Source organism: Papilio machaon, chromosome 1, assembly GCF_912999745.1.
Source record: "Papilio machaon chromosome 1, ilPapMach1.1, whole genome shotgun sequence".
Lineage (NCBI taxonomy): Eukaryota > Metazoa > Arthropoda > Insecta > Lepidoptera > Papilionidae > Papilio > Papilio machaon.
In genome coordinates this window covers 6504946-6521827 of record NC_059986.1, presented here as the reverse complement: position 1 = coordinate 6521827, position 16882 = coordinate 6504946, and the positions used below count along the sequence as shown (strand labels likewise).

At 32.3% G+C, this 16882-nt stretch overlaps 7 protein-coding genes across 7 annotated transcripts; 3 read left to right on the top strand and 4 right to left on the bottom strand.

Moving 5' to 3' along the window:
* Window positions 1–936: 936 nt before the first annotated feature.
* On the bottom strand, window positions 937–3071 carry LOC106720029 (WW domain-containing oxidoreductase). Its single transcript, XM_014514574.2, has 6 exons — window positions 3001–3071; window positions 2516–2657; window positions 1956–2212; window positions 1697–1876; window positions 1353–1620; window positions 937–1245 (listed from the first exon to the last, which is right to left on the bottom strand). Exons 1-6 carry the CDS (start codon window positions 3021–3023, stop codon window positions 937–939), a joined length of 1179 nt encoding a protein of 392 aa, XP_014370060.2. The 5' UTR covers window positions 3024–3071.
* Window positions 3072–3490: 419 nt separating this feature from the next.
* On the top strand, window positions 3491–6808 carry LOC106719785 (pre-mRNA-splicing factor ATP-dependent RNA helicase DHX16). The gene is made up of 5 exons (XM_014514228.2): window positions 3491–3921; window positions 4117–4253; window positions 4335–5898; window positions 6050–6452; window positions 6587–6808. Exons 1-5 carry the CDS (start codon window positions 3590–3592, stop codon window positions 6806–6808), a joined length of 2658 nt encoding a protein of 885 aa, XP_014369714.1. The 5' UTR covers window positions 3491–3589.
* A 70-nt stretch (window positions 6809–6878) lies between these two features.
* On the bottom strand, window positions 6879–7474 carry LOC106720030 (succinate dehydrogenase assembly factor 4, mitochondrial). The gene is made up of 2 exons (XM_014514575.2): window positions 7340–7474; window positions 6879–7215 (listed from the first exon to the last, which is right to left on the bottom strand). Exons 1-2 carry the CDS (start codon window positions 7380–7382, stop codon window positions 6914–6916), a joined length of 345 nt encoding a protein of 114 aa, XP_014370061.1. The 5' UTR covers window positions 7383–7474; the 3' UTR covers window positions 6879–6913.
* A 603-nt stretch (window positions 7475–8077) lies between these two features.
* On the top strand, window positions 8078–10149 carry LOC106719834 (V-type proton ATPase subunit d). Its single transcript, XM_014514284.2, has 4 exons — window positions 8078–8310; window positions 8474–8982; window positions 9365–9619; window positions 9886–10149. The coding sequence occupies exons 1-4, from the start codon at window positions 8190–8192 to the stop codon at window positions 10045–10047; spliced, it is 1047 nt and encodes a 348-aa protein (XP_014369770.1). The 5' UTR covers window positions 8078–8189; the 3' UTR covers window positions 10048–10149.
* Window positions 10150–10679: 530 nt separating this feature from the next.
* On the bottom strand, window positions 10680–12140 carry LOC106719786 (probable tRNA(His) guanylyltransferase). The gene is made up of 2 exons (XM_014514229.2): window positions 11327–12140; window positions 10680–11257 (listed from the first exon to the last, which is right to left on the bottom strand). The coding sequence occupies exons 1-2, from the start codon at window positions 11915–11917 to the stop codon at window positions 10931–10933; spliced, it is 918 nt and encodes a 305-aa protein (XP_014369715.2). The 5' UTR covers window positions 11918–12140; the 3' UTR covers window positions 10680–10930.
* A 449-nt stretch (window positions 12141–12589) lies between these two features.
* Window positions 12590–14528, bottom strand: LOC106720007 (conserved oligomeric Golgi complex subunit 6). The gene has a single exon (XM_014514532.2). It carries the CDS (start codon window positions 14464–14466, stop codon window positions 12622–12624), a length of 1845 nt encoding a protein of 614 aa, XP_014370018.2. The 5' UTR covers window positions 14467–14528; the 3' UTR covers window positions 12590–12621.
* A 322-nt stretch (window positions 14529–14850) lies between these two features.
* On the top strand, window positions 14851–16815 carry LOC106720009 (39S ribosomal protein L15, mitochondrial). Its single transcript, XM_014514534.2, has 3 exons — window positions 14851–15040; window positions 15236–15390; window positions 16133–16815. The coding sequence occupies exons 1-3, from the start codon at window positions 14939–14941 to the stop codon at window positions 16758–16760; spliced, it is 885 nt and encodes a 294-aa protein (XP_014370020.1). The 5' UTR covers window positions 14851–14938; the 3' UTR covers window positions 16761–16815.
* Window positions 16816–16882: the final 67 nt, after the last annotated feature.

The following is a 16882-nucleotide window of genomic DNA, read 5'->3' as shown; positions in this document are numbered from 1 at the left end:
AATGATCTTTTTATTTGAATATAAACTCTACGACAGCGGATAAAACTTGTTATCTGTGTCTACTCCAATTAGATATGCATGAGGTTCTAACATTGATTTTATATTTTTTTTTCCTTCAATCGAATCTTAAAGTGTCGTATCTGTAGTTAATGTCCTTTAAAATAAATAGGCCATGTATTAGTTATTGTAAGAAGTAAGTCCGCGAGCACGAAACAAGCGAGAACGGAGTTAAACTTTTATTTATATCATACCGCTACGCTTACGCCTATTTTAGTCTTGTTTCTAAACCCTTTTTGCCTAGCGTTATATTAAACTATGTATTTGTATACAAATACATATTATAATATACTTATTACACTTCTAACTTAAGGTTAATATGTTACCGCATCTGCGAAACATTCTCAACTTTCTACGTTCTCATTTTTCTATCAAAAATTTACATTATTCTCGAATATCAAACGTGAACATAAATCTGAAATTAAATAAACTTAATTTCTAAACTATTTGATGTTCTAGTGTTGCCAATATTAACGAGCCGATAACATGAAGTTTTTTGTGAATGTTTTGAGCTGTGGGAACCCACGGTGATACAAACAATAATTTTAGATTACTAATGTTATGTCTTTATTAATATACTCAATAAAATATAATTTTTATACTAGTATAATGTTATTCACTGAAGTGTCTGAATTTTTCTCTTTAGATTTTCCAGGTGAAGAGACGGCGAAATAGAATAAGTATATATAATAGTTATGTTAATGTTTTCTTTTGTGTTTAAACGTTAATTTACTCTATTCTATTTAAATGCTTCAATATTCGAAATAAAAATGTTATATTGAATTAAATATTTTATTTATTATCTTCTAACAAAATTGACGAATTAAAATTCCAACCTAAAAAAAGCACCTCTTTGCAAACGTATCAACAAAAAATAAATCAATTAGTATAACTGGAGATAAGAGAGTCGTGTTCAACGTTTTCCTTAACTCGTTGCACTTTGTCGACATCTGTGGGAACGTTGGGGACGCTGGCGCTCGGCTTGTCAGTCACTCGGAAGGTGTCGATGAAGGCGGGCGCGCGCTCTCTCAGGATTTCTCGCGTGATGTCGTTGATCTTAAAGGCGAGATGCATGTCGCTGGCCAGGTCGCTCTCCTCGCAGCGCCGGCAGTCCTTGAAGTACTGCGCCGACACGCCGCTCAGCTCCGGCGACGTCGCGCAGTACAAGATCGTGCTCGCGGCTTGACGCTGCTCATACAAGTTGTATTATATAAAAAGTGATCAAGCTGAAATATACGAATATACAGTAGTATGTTTGAAACAAAGATAGTGAAGAAAATAACATTTGGACTTACAATGGTTTTTGAGAATGGCAACATTGTCGTGTAAAGAGCTTCGTAAACCCACCAATTGCGACATAACCGCGTCTTGATAAAAGACCCGGGATGAGCACAAAAAACAGTTTTTTCTGTATTTAACCAACGATACCCCAAATAGTGCATTGCTAAAATGGAACATAACTTCGAAATGTTGTACGCTCTGATAGAAGTATACTCCTCCTTTGGAATCGAAAGATGTTCCAAACTTGGCGACAAAATCTTTGGCATGTTCCAATTTATATTCCTGTAAATATTAAAATTTAAAATGAATTGTTACATTGTCATAAAAATACGCATAAATAATAATAATATAAAAAAACCTGTGAGATTCTGAAGACGTAAAAACAACACGTGCGTTAGGAGCTAGAATCTTCTCAATATTCATTAACAAGTAATATTGACTTAAATAATTCACTTGGAAAGCAGTTTCTAAGCCGTCTTCCGTAAGAGTCCATGGAATCCCAAACACAGCTGCGTTCAAAATTACAATATCAATTTTTCTGAGAAAAAAATGAAATGGTCAACATTTTTTAAAATATTTAACAGTAGGTTTAATATTTTTATAAAGTATCAAATTACTTGTATTCTTTCTGAAGATTGTCAGATAAGTTTTTAACAGATGCAAGTGAAGTGAGATTGACTTCGTGGATATTTATTAAGTTTGCTTTTTCGCAAGGGACATTTTTTACGGCAATATTTGCAGCGTAAGTGTTTCGACATGCCATCAAAACCTTACAGCCGCGCGCAAGCAAACATTTGGTTACTTCCAAACCGATCCCACTGTTTGCTCCAGTTATTAGACATGTTTTATCTGTCAAATTAACATCTCTTGTTACCTAAAATGTAAGGAATATCCGAATAAGAAATTACTGAGAACCGCAATTGCTGTGAAAAAAAAAATATAAAAATGCCATGCAGTTGCTGAATGGTCAATAAGTTATATGAATTTAATATATTATGTCAACTTATGCAAGTTGATAAATACTGGTTTTTTATTCCGTATGATTTAAATAAAGTAAATATAATGTACAAGTCTTTTCAGATATCTTGGCGGTTCTTAGCTTCTCGCGAGTCATTGAGCAGAAAACTATTTTAGATGTACCCGTACCTTGAGCCGCCAAGATATTATAATAGGCTACCTCGTCAGCAGTTGGTCCGTGTATCCGTACGAACTCCACATTTCTCTGTATAAATTTCAAAGCATTTTCCAGGACATCGTTTCTCCATATTGATATGTTGGTGACATGTCTTGTATGCACCCGACTTATTACAGTTACCTTTCTATTAGACAAAGTACTTCTATAGTTTCAAGCGTTACATTTTATTTAAGATTTTACGATTAGGATAAAGGGCTAAGAGGTAAACCGAGCGGATGTTTTAATTAACTAAACTGAAGCAAATCCTACAAAAACATAATCAGCACATGCACATAAACAATTTCAAAATTTAAGATGCTACACAGTATTATGCGCCACTTAGAATTATGATGTAACTCCAAAGCGTTAATTGAGACTAACAATTATAACATAAATAACGAAAATATAAGAGTAATTTCAAGAAATGATAAATATGGTTCCTCTTTTACTATGTAAAAAATATTCATATTTTTTTTCATTACCCTTACCTAGAAATATACTTGAATAACATTTCTTAAATAACACGAATTACAAGATTATAAAAATAATTTAAATCAATATAACTAAGATGTTGACTTATTCGATTTGCTTTTAATTTAAATTGTCGTTGGCATTAAATTGTGTTTAATATACTTCACAATTATATCCTCTTCTTAACTCATCAATTGCCAGTGTACTCTTAGCGTGTACTTTAGCTATTTTAAAAGCTACTTATTAATATTAAAACCAGCATTTGGAACTAATTTTCATATCAGTTTCTCACCTGTAGTGATTATATGTAAAAGACAGACGACTTTTTTGACTAGTCTCCAGGCAAAAAGTCATGTATACTAAGAACCATTAAATAATGTATCCAAATAAAATTATAGACGTCAAAATTTCTGCACTCTATGCACTAGATGTCAAAGTCAAAAACTGTGTCAATGATTGATGTCAAACAATGTCGATCTGAGTAAACAATGTGGGAAGTAAAAATTTTTTAATACCTTGACAGTGAGTACGTTGATTAAAACTGACAAAACTCATTTTTAAATGGTTTACCAATTTTAAAACAAGAGGTAAATAAAAATTTTCACGATGGACAAACGTGGAAAGCGACAGCACTCATCATCGGATTCTGATAGCGCAGAAGAACAGCGGAAAAAGGATATAAAGGAACGAGATGAGTTTGCAAAGAGATTAAAGAAACGTGATGAAGAAAAGGTAAAAAAAGTAACAGAGTCCACGAGTAAACGTTCTTATGAAGAAGCGGCCAAACGCTTGAAATTAGAAGCGGAAGACAGGAACAAAATACTACCAAAACTCAGAGTTCAATCTCGCCGGAAATATTTAGAGAAAAGAAAAGAAGATAAAGTTTTAGAGTTGGAAGCAGATATAGCTGATGATGAATATCTGTTTGATGAAAGTGTGTAAGTATTTTGCTATTTACCAGATGTTCAATAGAAAGAGTAAAATGTTCCTACGGAACAAGATCTTGACTTTGAGAAAGTTTATTGTAAGAAAACAGCTTTTAGACTGTCATTCTTGAAACTGTACACAATTTCCGTATGATGTGTGTGTGTGTGTGTAGTAATTTTAAATTAGATCTCATAATAACATTTCAGGTTAACAGAGAAGGAGAAGAAAGAAAGAGAACATAAGAAAACCATATTACAATTAGCCAAGGAGCATGAAAAAGCAAGAGAGTTGGAAAATGTACAAAGATATCATATGCCTCGGGATTTGGGTAAAGGTGAAAAAGGTTTGTATGAATTAGTGGTTATTTTTATTAAAACTTGTTGACCTTAATAGTTTTACTCAAATGTAAAATAATCTTTTTCAGGTGAATATATTGAAGTTGATGAAAATGAAAAACTACCACATTCAGAACAACGCAAGTGGGAACAAGAACAAATAAAATCAGCATTCTTTAAATTTGGGGCAAAAGATGCAAAAGCACAAGATGAATATGAACTCTTGCTTGATGAACAAATTGATTTTATTCAAGCACTCCAATTGGAAGGTAACAAGGAGAAGAAGGAAGATGAAGAGAAATCTGAATATCAAAAGATACGCATGACAATTGAAGAAACTAAGAAATCTCTTCCGGTTTTTCCTTTCAGAGACTCTTTGATTGAAGCTATTAGAAATTATCAAATACTAATTGTAGAAGGTGAGACAGGATCAGGTAAAACAACTCAGATTCCCCAATACTTACATGAAGCAGGATTTACAAAAGATGGGAAAAAAATTGGATGTACACAACCAAGAAGAGTTGCTGCAATGTCAGTAGCAGCAAGAGTTGCTCAAGAGATGAATGTCAAGCTTGGAAATGAAGTTGGATACAGCATTCGGTTTGAAGATTGTACATCAGATAGAACTGTTATTAAATATATGACAGATGGAACACTACATAGAGAGTTTCTATCAGAGCCAGACTTAGCATCTTACAGTGTTATGATAATCGATGAAGCTCATGAACGCACTTTGCATACTGACATTTTATTTGGTTTGGTAAAAGACATCACTAGATTTAGACCTGATTTAAAATTACTCATATCTAGTGCCACATTAGATGCTGAAAAATTTTCAAACTTTTTTGATGAGGCACCAATTTTTCGTATCCCTGGTAGAAGGTTTCCAGTTGATATTTATTACACTAAAGCTCCAGAAGCTGATTATGTAGATGCCAGTGTAGTGTCTATTCTGCAAATACATGCCACTCAGCCATTAGGAGATATACTTGTCTTTCTTACGGGTCAAGAAGAAATTGAGACATGTGTAGAAATGTTACAGGACAGAACCAAAAGATTAGGAAAGAAGATTAAGGAACTGTTAATATTACCAGTATATGCAAACCTACCAAGTGACATGCAAGCAAAAATATTTGAACCAACCCCAGAGGGAGCCCGAAAAGTTGTGTTAGCAACAAATATAGCTGAAACTTCACTTACAATTGACAACATCATATATGTAATTGATCCAGGATTTGCAAAACAAAACAACTTTAATTCCAAAACTGGAATGGAGAGTTTAATGGTAGTTCCAATATCTAAAGCATCAGCTAATCAAAGAGCTGGCAGAGCCGGAAGAGTGGCGCCAGGTAAATGCTTCAGACTTTATACTGCATGGGCATATAAGTATGAACTTGAAGATAATACCGTCCCAGAAATCCAGAGGATTAATTTAGGGAATGCTGTTCTCACTTTGAAAGCATTAGGAATCAATGACCTTATTCATTTTGATTTCTTGGATCCTCCTCCCCATGAGACATTAGTTCTAGCTTTGGAACAACTGTATGCACTTGGAGCACTTAATCACCATGGAGAATTAACTAAGGCTGGCCGAAGAATGGCTGAGTTTCCCACTGATCCTATGTTGGCTAAAATGCTATTAGCCAGTGAAAAGTAAGTTTTCACATTAGCAATTTTTTTTTAAGATTTAGGGTATAAAATAAATATCTTTGCTAATATATCCTGTCAATTCATATTTAGCTTAATTTTCTTTCATCAAACAAATATCAAACTCAAAAAAATATTTTTACTTCATTTTTTTCAGATATAAATGCTCAGAAGAGATTGTTAGCATTGCTGCTATGTTATCAGTTAACAGCTCAGTTTTTTATCGACCTAAGGATAAAATTATTCATGCAGATACAGCTAGAAAAAACTTTTTTCATAGAAATGGGGATCATTTGACTTTAATGAATGTGTATAATCAATGGGTGGGCTCTGATTATTCAGTGCAATGGTGTTATGAAAACTTCATACAATACAGATCTATGAAAAGAGCTCGAGATGTTCGAGAACAACTTGTAGGATTGATGGAAAGAGTTGAAATTGATATGGTTTCAAGTATATCAGATGACACTAACATCAGAAAGGCAATTACGGCTGGATATTTTTATCATATTGCAAAATTTTCGAAAGGTGGACATTACAAAACTGTTAAACATAATCAAGTAAGTATTTTTTTGTATTTCTACTGTAAAATCATAAGTTATTCACAGTAAAATTTTTATTAACAAAGATAATTGAACTTTAAGAATCAAGTTTACCAGAAATGTTTTAATTTTTAATGTTTTTATTTCTGCAGACTGTGATGATTCATCCAAACAGTGCTTTATTTGAAGAATTACCAAGATGGGTTATTTATCATGAACTAGTTTTTACATCAAAAGAATTTATGAGACAAGTTACTGAAATAGAAAGTAAATGGCTACTGGAAGTAGCACCACATTATTATAAATCAAATGAGTTGGAGGATTCAACAAATAAAAAAATGCCAAAAACTTTAGGAAAATCTGCAAGTAAATAAAAAATCTGTGACAAAATCTACCTTTTTAATTTATATTACCCATTTTTTTAAATAAATAATAATGATATATTTATTAATAACAATTGGAGCTAATGCTAGATATTTTCAAAAATCCGACACTCTGCCTTTCCTCTCCCAGTCTCCATAACGAGTTGGTTCCGGTCCTCGGGGTCCACCAATCTCCCCAGTGTGGGGATTGGTATCATTGGGCCATGGTGGCAAAGCATTCTCCTGGTTTGCTGGATTTGTAAACGGCTGTTCACCAAGATCTTTGATAGGAGTAGTTTCTCTTAACTTCTTCCGAAATTCTGCCATACGTTTAGATTCAGCTTTAGCTGATGCATCATCAGCATCAACCTTGGAGTCATGGGAATGTTTGCATAACTGCATTATCATAAAGGCCTCATCTATAAAAGAAAAACATTTTTTTCTTAGATTACAATTTTATTTTTAAGCAAATTTTGTCTGGTACTCATTATAGATATCTGCAGATTCATGTTAAATTCAAAACATAGGAATGTTGTCGCTTACCTCTCAAAATACGTCTCAAGGCTAGTGCCTTAATAGATATCATAGTAAGAAATTTAGAAACACAAATATTGTTGTTCTAAATCAGTCGCGAAATATTTACAAAGTTTGTGACAACAACGTCAAATGAAATGTCAGAATCAGATTCGAATTCTAAACGTGACAATCTGACAATAACGTAGAATCGTTCCATTTTACCATTCAGTTTAAATATGTTATATGCCAGTGTAAGAAATATAAAGGCGTAGATTTTGCTGCAAATATCATTTGTGTGATATGGGTGGCTTTAGGGCCTAAACCCTAAATTCCTGTACTTTACGTTTGCTTCAGGCCAAGGGTGTCGCCAGACGGGTCAGGAAAGGGCAGCCGATACCACCCTAGAGAATTGAAAAATGTAAAATAGATATAAGAACTACTTCTAATAATATTAATGGTAGCTGCCCAAACCTAGAATTAGTCTAGATCATCGGCTGGCGACGCCCATGCTTCAGCCTCTACAGTAACTCGGGTGTCAACTAAAATTAAATTATTATTTTTTTTACTATGTACGTAGTACTCTATTCTGTTATTAGAGATACATCCTATTGCTATTCACCATTTAAAACGGGATGGTTAAAGTTATTAAGATTAGTCTTTTCAAAAATTATTAAAATTATTAAAGTTTTTTTAATCCATCGAATATCGAAGTTGTCAGAATAAAAAGGTCTTGTCTATGTTTGATGTTCATTTGTTCATCTATGGAAATATCATATGATCAATTTTGTTCACACAAGTTTTCATCTTCCCCTCGATCTTTGCATTCTTGATCGATTAAACTTCTACATACCAAAATTGGAAAGAAGTTTATATCAATATGAAGGGGTGTATTTTCAACATTGACGCCGGGTATTTAGAGGGGTTGTGTCGCGGTTTCAAGTGCGGGATTCTGAAGCAATCCGATTACTTGAACTTGGTGCAGTGCGAAACATTAGAAGGTAAATTATCGTAATGTCTCCTTTTTACAAAGTACACCATACTTACCCTATCTAAGAGTAATCTAACTACGATGATAAACCTTGACGTAATTAAGAATCGTGATCACGTCTTTTTAGATTTCGTAAAACCTACCATTTTCAAAAAAGCATATATTTCTTGCAGATTTAAAGCTTCACTTACAGGGAACTGATTATGGTACCTTTTTGGCCAATGAACCTAGCCCATTGGCAGTATCGACTATCGATGACAAGCTTCGTGAAAAACTTGTCATTGAATTCCAACACTTGAGAAACCATTCAGTGGAGCCACTATCTACGTTCTTGGACTTCATTACTTACAGTTATATGATTGACAATATCATACTTTTGATTACTGGTACTCTGCACCAGAGACCCATTTCTGAATTGATCCCTAAATGCCACCCCTTGGGATCGTTTGAGCAGATGGAAGCTATTCACGTAGCCGCCACCCCGGCTGAGCTGTACAATGCGGTGCTTGTGGACACTCCCCTGGCTCCATTCTTTGTAGATTGCATTAGTGAACAAGACCTTGATGAGATGAACATTGAAATAATCCGTAACACCCTATACAAAGCTTATTTGGAAGCTTTCTATGAATTCTGCAAGCAGATCGGGGGATCTACTGCTGATGTTATGTGTGAAATTTTGGCTGTAAGTAAACATTTTGCCACAAATCTAATAACATGTATTTACATACATACTAAATCAACATAAGTGTATACATCTAGTTTTTTTGTCTATATCACTGTTTTGGTCATACAAAGAACTAGGGAAAACACATTGTTGATGTTATCTACATTTAATAAATACTAGCTATCACCCGTGACTTTGTCCGCTCGGAAAATCAATCAATAAAAAATCTTATTTAGTAGCCTGTGTTCTTCCAGACTATTTTCTACATTTATCCTAAATTTCAGAAGTCTGGAGGGGGTACCTTCTAACAAACATACATTGTAAACATTCACATTAATAATATCAGTAATATTATCTGGTTATGCCATTTTTTGGAAGTTAAAATTATTATATTTTTTAGTTTGAGGCTGATCGTCGTGCTATCATCATTACTATCAACTCTTTTGGAACTGAGCTATCTAAAGATGATCGTGCAAAGTTGTACCCTCGCTGTGGTAAACTCAACCCTGATGGCTTGGCTGCACTTGCCAGGGCCGATGACTACGAGCAAGTTAAAGCTGTTGCTGAATATTATGCTGAGTATGCTGCCCTTTTCGAAGGTGCTGGAAGCAATGTTGGTGATAAGACTTTGGAAGATAAATTCTTTGAGCACGAGGTAATTCTAAATTTTCCCCCTGTTCAAGTGTTCGTAAAATACAGTAAAAGCTATTTGATCCTAAATTCGTAATCTCATAAAACTGATAGTTTTTTGCCCAATAGGGCAACTTTAATAAAAATGTTTTATTGTTTGTTTTTTATATCTTTAAAATTATGGGCAAAGGACGAAATTTAAAGTAAATTGGCTTTGTAATAGAGCTAAACATAATAAATTGTCTAACAAAATAAAATCAATAATTACTGATTCTAATAACTTTATTTCAGGTCAGCCTAAATGTGCATGCATTTTTGCAACAATTCCACTTTGGAGTTTTCTATTCTTACCTGAAACTGAAGGAGCAGGAATGCAGGAACATTGTGTGGATAAGCGAATGCGTTGCCCAGAAGCACCGTGCCAAAATTGACAACTATATTCCCATTTTCTAAACAGTGGAAAGCTTCATATTCAAGGAACCTTGCAATGTAAATAATGTTGTATGTGTTATGACAATTCCAGTTCAAATTGTTGAATATAAAAATAGACCAGAATTTACACAGTATTTAAGAAATAAATGTAAACCTAACTTAGAATGCAAAAACTTATATGAATGTTGAAAATTGATTTAATCTAAAATATATTCAAGCATTCCATAGCATACTTATGTGTGCAATATATTAAAGGCGGGTGAAAATGAATAATCAAAAAGCTAATACTTCAAATTATTATAGATTCCCTATTTAATAAAATTATTCTCGATTCTATTGCTTACATTTTGCTTAATTGCATTAAGCCTGTATGATATTTTTAATTTATTATTATGTGTACTGCAAAATATTTAGTTATTTTCAAAAACAGTAATTTGTTTAAATATTATTTTGGGCAAATTTGCTGTTTTGATTTTTAACCTGTAAATTACACACTACATTATATTAGAAGAGTTTTATTAATGTTAGCATCATGTATTATTGTATTAGATAAAATAAAAAATGTTTAAAAATAATTCTTTTTATTTTAATATTCCTTAGATCCATGCAACCATTAGTGGGTTTTTCCAATGTCTGGATAGCAGCAAATACATAGTAACAAAAATTCTCTTTTACAATTTCCCTCAAACCCACCCACAGGTTGAAAATTATGAGTTAATAGGTTGAAATTAGATTGAAGGCTCACAAACTTAAATCATTAATATCATGTTAATCATATTAATATCACGTACCATGGGGTGTATTAGTAAATTGAGTCGACAACCAATTTTAAGCAAAATATAATTAAAAACAGTGTAAAGTAATATAAATCATAAACATAATAATTTAATAAATTTTTAACATATTATGTTGCTTCTGGTATTCCATGTTTTCTGTCATGTACTTGTGCACTAATAATTTCTGTTATCGGTCCATTGTAAATAAAATGTTGCTTAGGTTTTATTGTGAATAAATCTTTATGATCTCTCCAAAAACTATCCTTCAACATGTCATCATGAACATCTACTATTACTGTAGAACATTTGTTTGAAACATCTGTGTTTATATTCTTTCTTAGCAAAAGCGTTCCCCGTTTAAATATTTCTAATTCATTGTTATAATTGATATTAAACTCTTTGAACAATATTTCATTTTTATCTGCTGAAACTGTGCCACACAACCTTTTCTCTGCCTGAAACAAAATATACAATAGTGAAAAACATTCATTTTTTTACATTACAACTTAACATTTAAAACTTACTTGTGTAGGACTAAGTTTGCCTTCTTGAACTAGTGTCCAAAATGTAGTATTATATAAATTATTTATATGAACATCTGCTTGTCGCCATTTCATGTAGTCAATCAAGGTGTCTTCATTGGGATACAATACGATCCGGCCATCAAATGAAGGGGGATATAATAATTGTTGGTCTCCTAGAAACTTATTCCAATAATAAATATATGAAGTTGAAAATTTGCTAGTAATTGTAGTCAAAAGTTTTGCAGCACGTCTTTTGTACAAATTACAGTGTTTTTTAAAAACGAAAGAGTATTCGTCACTTTGACCGAATCCCATTAACAAATCACTAAAATCACGCATCACAGAAAAAGCTGCGTAATTCATTAACTTTAATGCTCTTAAATCGTTGGGCTTTTTGAAGTTATGATCGTCCGCAAATTTATGAAAACATTTGCCATCAAGTCTCACAACTATCCATGTGTTTGGTAATAATGTATCGTCTAGTTCAAACTTCTTCACATATTCAAAAGAGCTTTTTGCCATTTTGGTAATTCGTAGGAATCTTCGCGTTTTAAGGATTTTATAAAATAATGACTCTGTTTTAAGTAACATAAATCGTATCTTAAAGTTTATTTACAACAAGAAAGGTGAGTGAGGTCCTTTTTCCCACCTGATCTCTGTCAAGCACAACTGACAACGTCAATGTCACAGTAACATCGTGTTATTGTGACAGATATTATTTTTTTATGGCCTGGTTACGAAATTTTTAAGCCAAATCTTATTTTCGGGAAAAGGTAATGTAATAGTAACTATCATCGTCAAATCGTCATCAAACTGCCGCCGGCCCTGTTCTATGTATCTCTATCTGATTTCACTCCCTTCTCGTAAGAAGGAACCCAGAAACTCTTAGTCTAAGCCACGACAATTTTAAATATTGAATTTTACATTAAGATAAGCTATTTCTAAAAACAAAACATAAATTTACAATGTAAATACATTTCAATATTTATTTCAATCCTTATTTAAAAAATTACTTAATTGTTTACATACATTTATAGCACATTTGAAGATAAGAATTCTTTCGAAATTGTCACAGTTTGATGACAAATCCTTTAAAATATTTATATTTTAAGCGCTTATTTAAAAAAAAAATGTGCAAAAACAGCAGTAACAAACATAATATTTAATGGAACAAAAGGATAAGTAAATATTTATGTTATATAAATTACAGATATAGTTACTACATTGAAACAATATAAACTGAATACAGATAAGGTATTTAATATATAACTTAAAAATAGTTTTCTTATTCAACATTAATTTACAAGAAACTTCTTAACCTCCTCTGGAGTTCTGCGAACTATTCCTTGTGGATCCACATAACTGTTAACAGGGTCATGTATGGCTTTGTATAATTGTTCATAAATTGCAAAAATCACTTCAAAAGCTCTTTTCTTAATAACAGATTTGTGATTGTGACTTATGAGCAAATTAAGTTGTGGTAAAATGTACACATCAGGTGTTACTAAGAACATATCAAATTTATTTAAGAATGTTTTAAGTGTGGATGTGTCCATGCCAGGTATGGCAGAAAGGGGACCGCTGATCTTTTCTTGTAAAATTGTGTACATTGGTCCCATGTTCAAATTGGCAACAAGGAAGCTAGCCTGTTCTGATGTTAGTGTGTCTATTTGCGCCTCAGATTGTGCCTGCAGTCTTTCATTATATTCATCCAGAATAGTATACAATGATAATGTACACTGTATATGATAAATACAGTTCAACATATAAACTGACATATCGGTTGAACTTAAATGGCAAGCTGTTTCATTGATTGCATGCAAAAGTGGATCTAATATATGTGTTATTATTATTCTTTTGTCAGTAGTTATAACATTGTTTGATAAATTCATTAAATCTCTAAGAAAACTAATCAAATCAGTCACAACAACAGATGGATTCAAATCTAGAGGAGGTGCTTTCACACCATGACTCAATTCTTTTTGTACTCTGCTATCTAGAGTTACCAGAAATATGTCTTGGCTTTTTTTTATCAATTCATCAAAAGTGTCTATCAAGTGACCCCTAGTTATTATAGACTGTATAATATTCTTATAATATAACATTAAATTAGTAATTGACCATAAAACCAAAGCATCCTTATCTGGTGTTAATATGAGCTCAGCTCTAACTTTGAGCAACGGGCATAAAGCTTCCATGATGTTAGTTAATGCAGTTGTAATTTTCTCATCTTTATCGGGCATAGTACAATATTTAAATAATGTGCAAAGATTATCTTTTTCAACAGGTATTATCTGATAAACCCATGCTAATATATCTCCAATATACCTTGTTGTTTCATTTGCATAGAACTCTATTGGCTTTGAACCACTATTGCCTTTAGTAAGGACATCAATAAATAATTGGACAACAGTTGCCTTTCTAGCATTACAATATTCATCAATTATGTTAGAAAATAGAACCTGTCTGTTTTCAAACTTACCCAATGCTTTAGGTACTAAAGCATTATTTGGTGAATCAACAAGAAGACATGCTCCTATAGTCCAGTGATATAATTTTTCTATTGCTACTTCTTGTTGAAGCCCAATCATCTCCATTATTTCAAAAGCAGGTGTTTGATACCAATATTTCACAAGTACTTTGCAATTTTCATATAGCTTTTCTATCTGTGACAAGGTATTAAAGAAATCAAGTGTAAGAGGTGTAACATTATATAGAATTTTTATTTGTTCTGGTGCTATTTGAAATTCCTTGACAAATGCGTCCACCCATAAGAGCTTCTTCTTGGTTTTCTTTCTTTCTTCTTTTAATTTAGTAGTTTGTGTAATTATATGGTGAGTTTTTGTTTTAGACTCTTGAAGTCTATTAGACATGTCGGACACAGCAACATCCAAAGAAGAAATAGAATTTAACAAGCTTTGTAGCTTATCTCTAACTTTGTTATATTCAACAAGGACTGCTTTGTTAACCAATAAATCTCTTTTTTCTATTTCATTTACCAGAATTCTTCTTGTGTACGCTGAGTTAGCTGAGCACAAACCCGACACCGTGTATAAAGCTTCACTATCATCTGTTATTAGGTGAGTATCGAATATTTTATTTATTTTCTGTCTAATCGGATTATTATAAAACGATTCCATTTTTATTTTTTTACCCTTTTTATAAACTTCAGTATAATAAAGAATCACCAGAGAAAACTTAATTACTCAACTAATCAATTATTGCATTTCGTTTTTAAATCTAAAATTCTCTTGAAAAAGTCAAGAAAAAGTTAACAAGTTGACAGTTGGCATGCACCATGCATTTCATGCCACATTTATGCATATGCAAATGTAACCTGCCTACAAATTATAGGCAAAATAAATAAAATTACAGTTTTATAGTTTAAGTCATAGTTAAGTTTTTGGTAAGCATTTGTAAAAACAGTTTAGGTAAAGTTTTACTTGAACTAGTTTTAAACACAAATTTTATGTGCACTTATTGGCAACTCTTTAATATTCGTCATGATTAAATTTGACTTTGACATTTCCTATCCACCTCCAAATTGTAACCTTAAACTTATTCAAAAACAAATAACTATATATTTAAAAGAAATTACTTCGAATTGGGACCATGGGTTCTCGACAAATAACGGAAAAATCCTTGTCAATAATAAGATCGTTGCCACGAATTTCTGTCGGTAATATACGCGATAATCCAGGTTCCAAAGTTACAGTAAGTATCATTTGTCCAATTTTTTTAATGTTTAGTTTTTTAAATAAATATTTTTTAATGAAGTATATAAGCGATTTAATAAATTATATAAGCGGGTGAACCCACAGATTTTCTTGTATCCTATTATTGCACTTGTAATGAAAAGATACACGAGTTTACTGTAGTAGTAATTACAAGATCGTTTCATTTCCTTAGCAAAAACGAGGACGTGGTCAACATGGTGGTGACAAACATGGTGCAGGAAATAAAGGATCAGGTCAAAGACAGAATTATATGAGGTTAGGATATGAAACAGGAAACAATCCCTTTTATCTTCGTATGCCCCAAGAACCATATTATAAAGGACACCAGTAAGTAAACTGTAGCTACATAACAGTTACCTATACACACACAAATCATAGCAAACATATAAATTGCGGACTTTAACCCTTAATCAGGCATAATATGATTTATCGACCACCTATCTTGATCATTGTCTTTTTTTTAATTCATAAAACCTTTATTTGATTACCAATATTTGTATCTTTTGTAGGAAGCTAAACATTTTTACTAACAAATTCATTTTGGGAAAAATCATTATTCAAAGAAAGTGATCATTATATGTCCTATACCCATTGTATGACATGGACACTGTTCCCATTATACAATAGATGATTTTGAATCATTATAATAAACAATATTAATTAACAGTTATCAGTAAAGAGATCAAAGTTCAAACTATGCAGGTCCTAATTAAAAATAGGGATAATGGAAACAAATTATAAAAGACAGAGAGCTCCTTAACAAGCATAGTGCATAATACAATCACTTTTTTTGTCTTGATTATAATATTTTTTAAGAAACAGATCTTAGGTACACATTGTACAGATAAAAATTTAGAACACACCATATTTAAAAATATGTTTCAATGCCAGTGCACATGGGGCCTGATTAAGGGTTAAAAAATAATATGTTTTAAAACAAGTGTTTCAGCACAATTACAGGTATCAAAGAAATATCTAGTAAGGTTCTTAGTTAAATAATCAGTATTATTCCAGTTTAGTTTAGGTCTCCCTGAAGCAAATTGACAATAAAATATTTATTTTATTTTAGTCATAGAAGAGAATATCCACCGCTGTCATTATTGCAACTACAGACTTTAATTGACACAGACAGAATTGATGTGTCAGCTCCTGTTGATATTGCAAGTATTATAAAGTCAGGATTATATAATTTCTATCCGGAGCAGAAACAATTTGGTATAAACTTGACAGATGAGGGTGCAGATTTGTTTGCAGCGAAAATTAACATTGAAGTGCAATGGGCAAGTGAACAAGTGATCGCTGCTGTTGAGAGGAATGGTGGAGTTATAACCACTGCATATTATGACCCTCATAGTCTATTTCTGTTGAAAAATCCAAAACAATTTTTCAAAACTGGAGCAGCCATTCCAAGGAGGATGATACCTCCACCAGATGTCATTGAATATTACACGAGTGCTGAGACCAGAGGGTATTTAGCTGATCCAGAGAAAATATCACAAGAAAGACTAAAATTGGCACAAAAATATGGGTATGAGTTGCCACAACTAGAAAATGATTCACATTATGAAATGTTGTGTGAAAGGAAAGATCCTCGGCAGATTTTCTATGGGTTGGAACCAGGATGGGTAGTGAATCTGAAAGATAAATGTATTCTTAAACCTACGGATAAAGAATTGTTAAGGTTTTATTCATCATAATTTAAATAAAACAACCCTTAGTATTACTGATTTGTTTATTGAATGTGTATCATAGGCAAAAACAATATTTAAAAAATTGTCTTAAGTAAAAAATGCAAACTGAAATTGTGTTTTATTGTTTT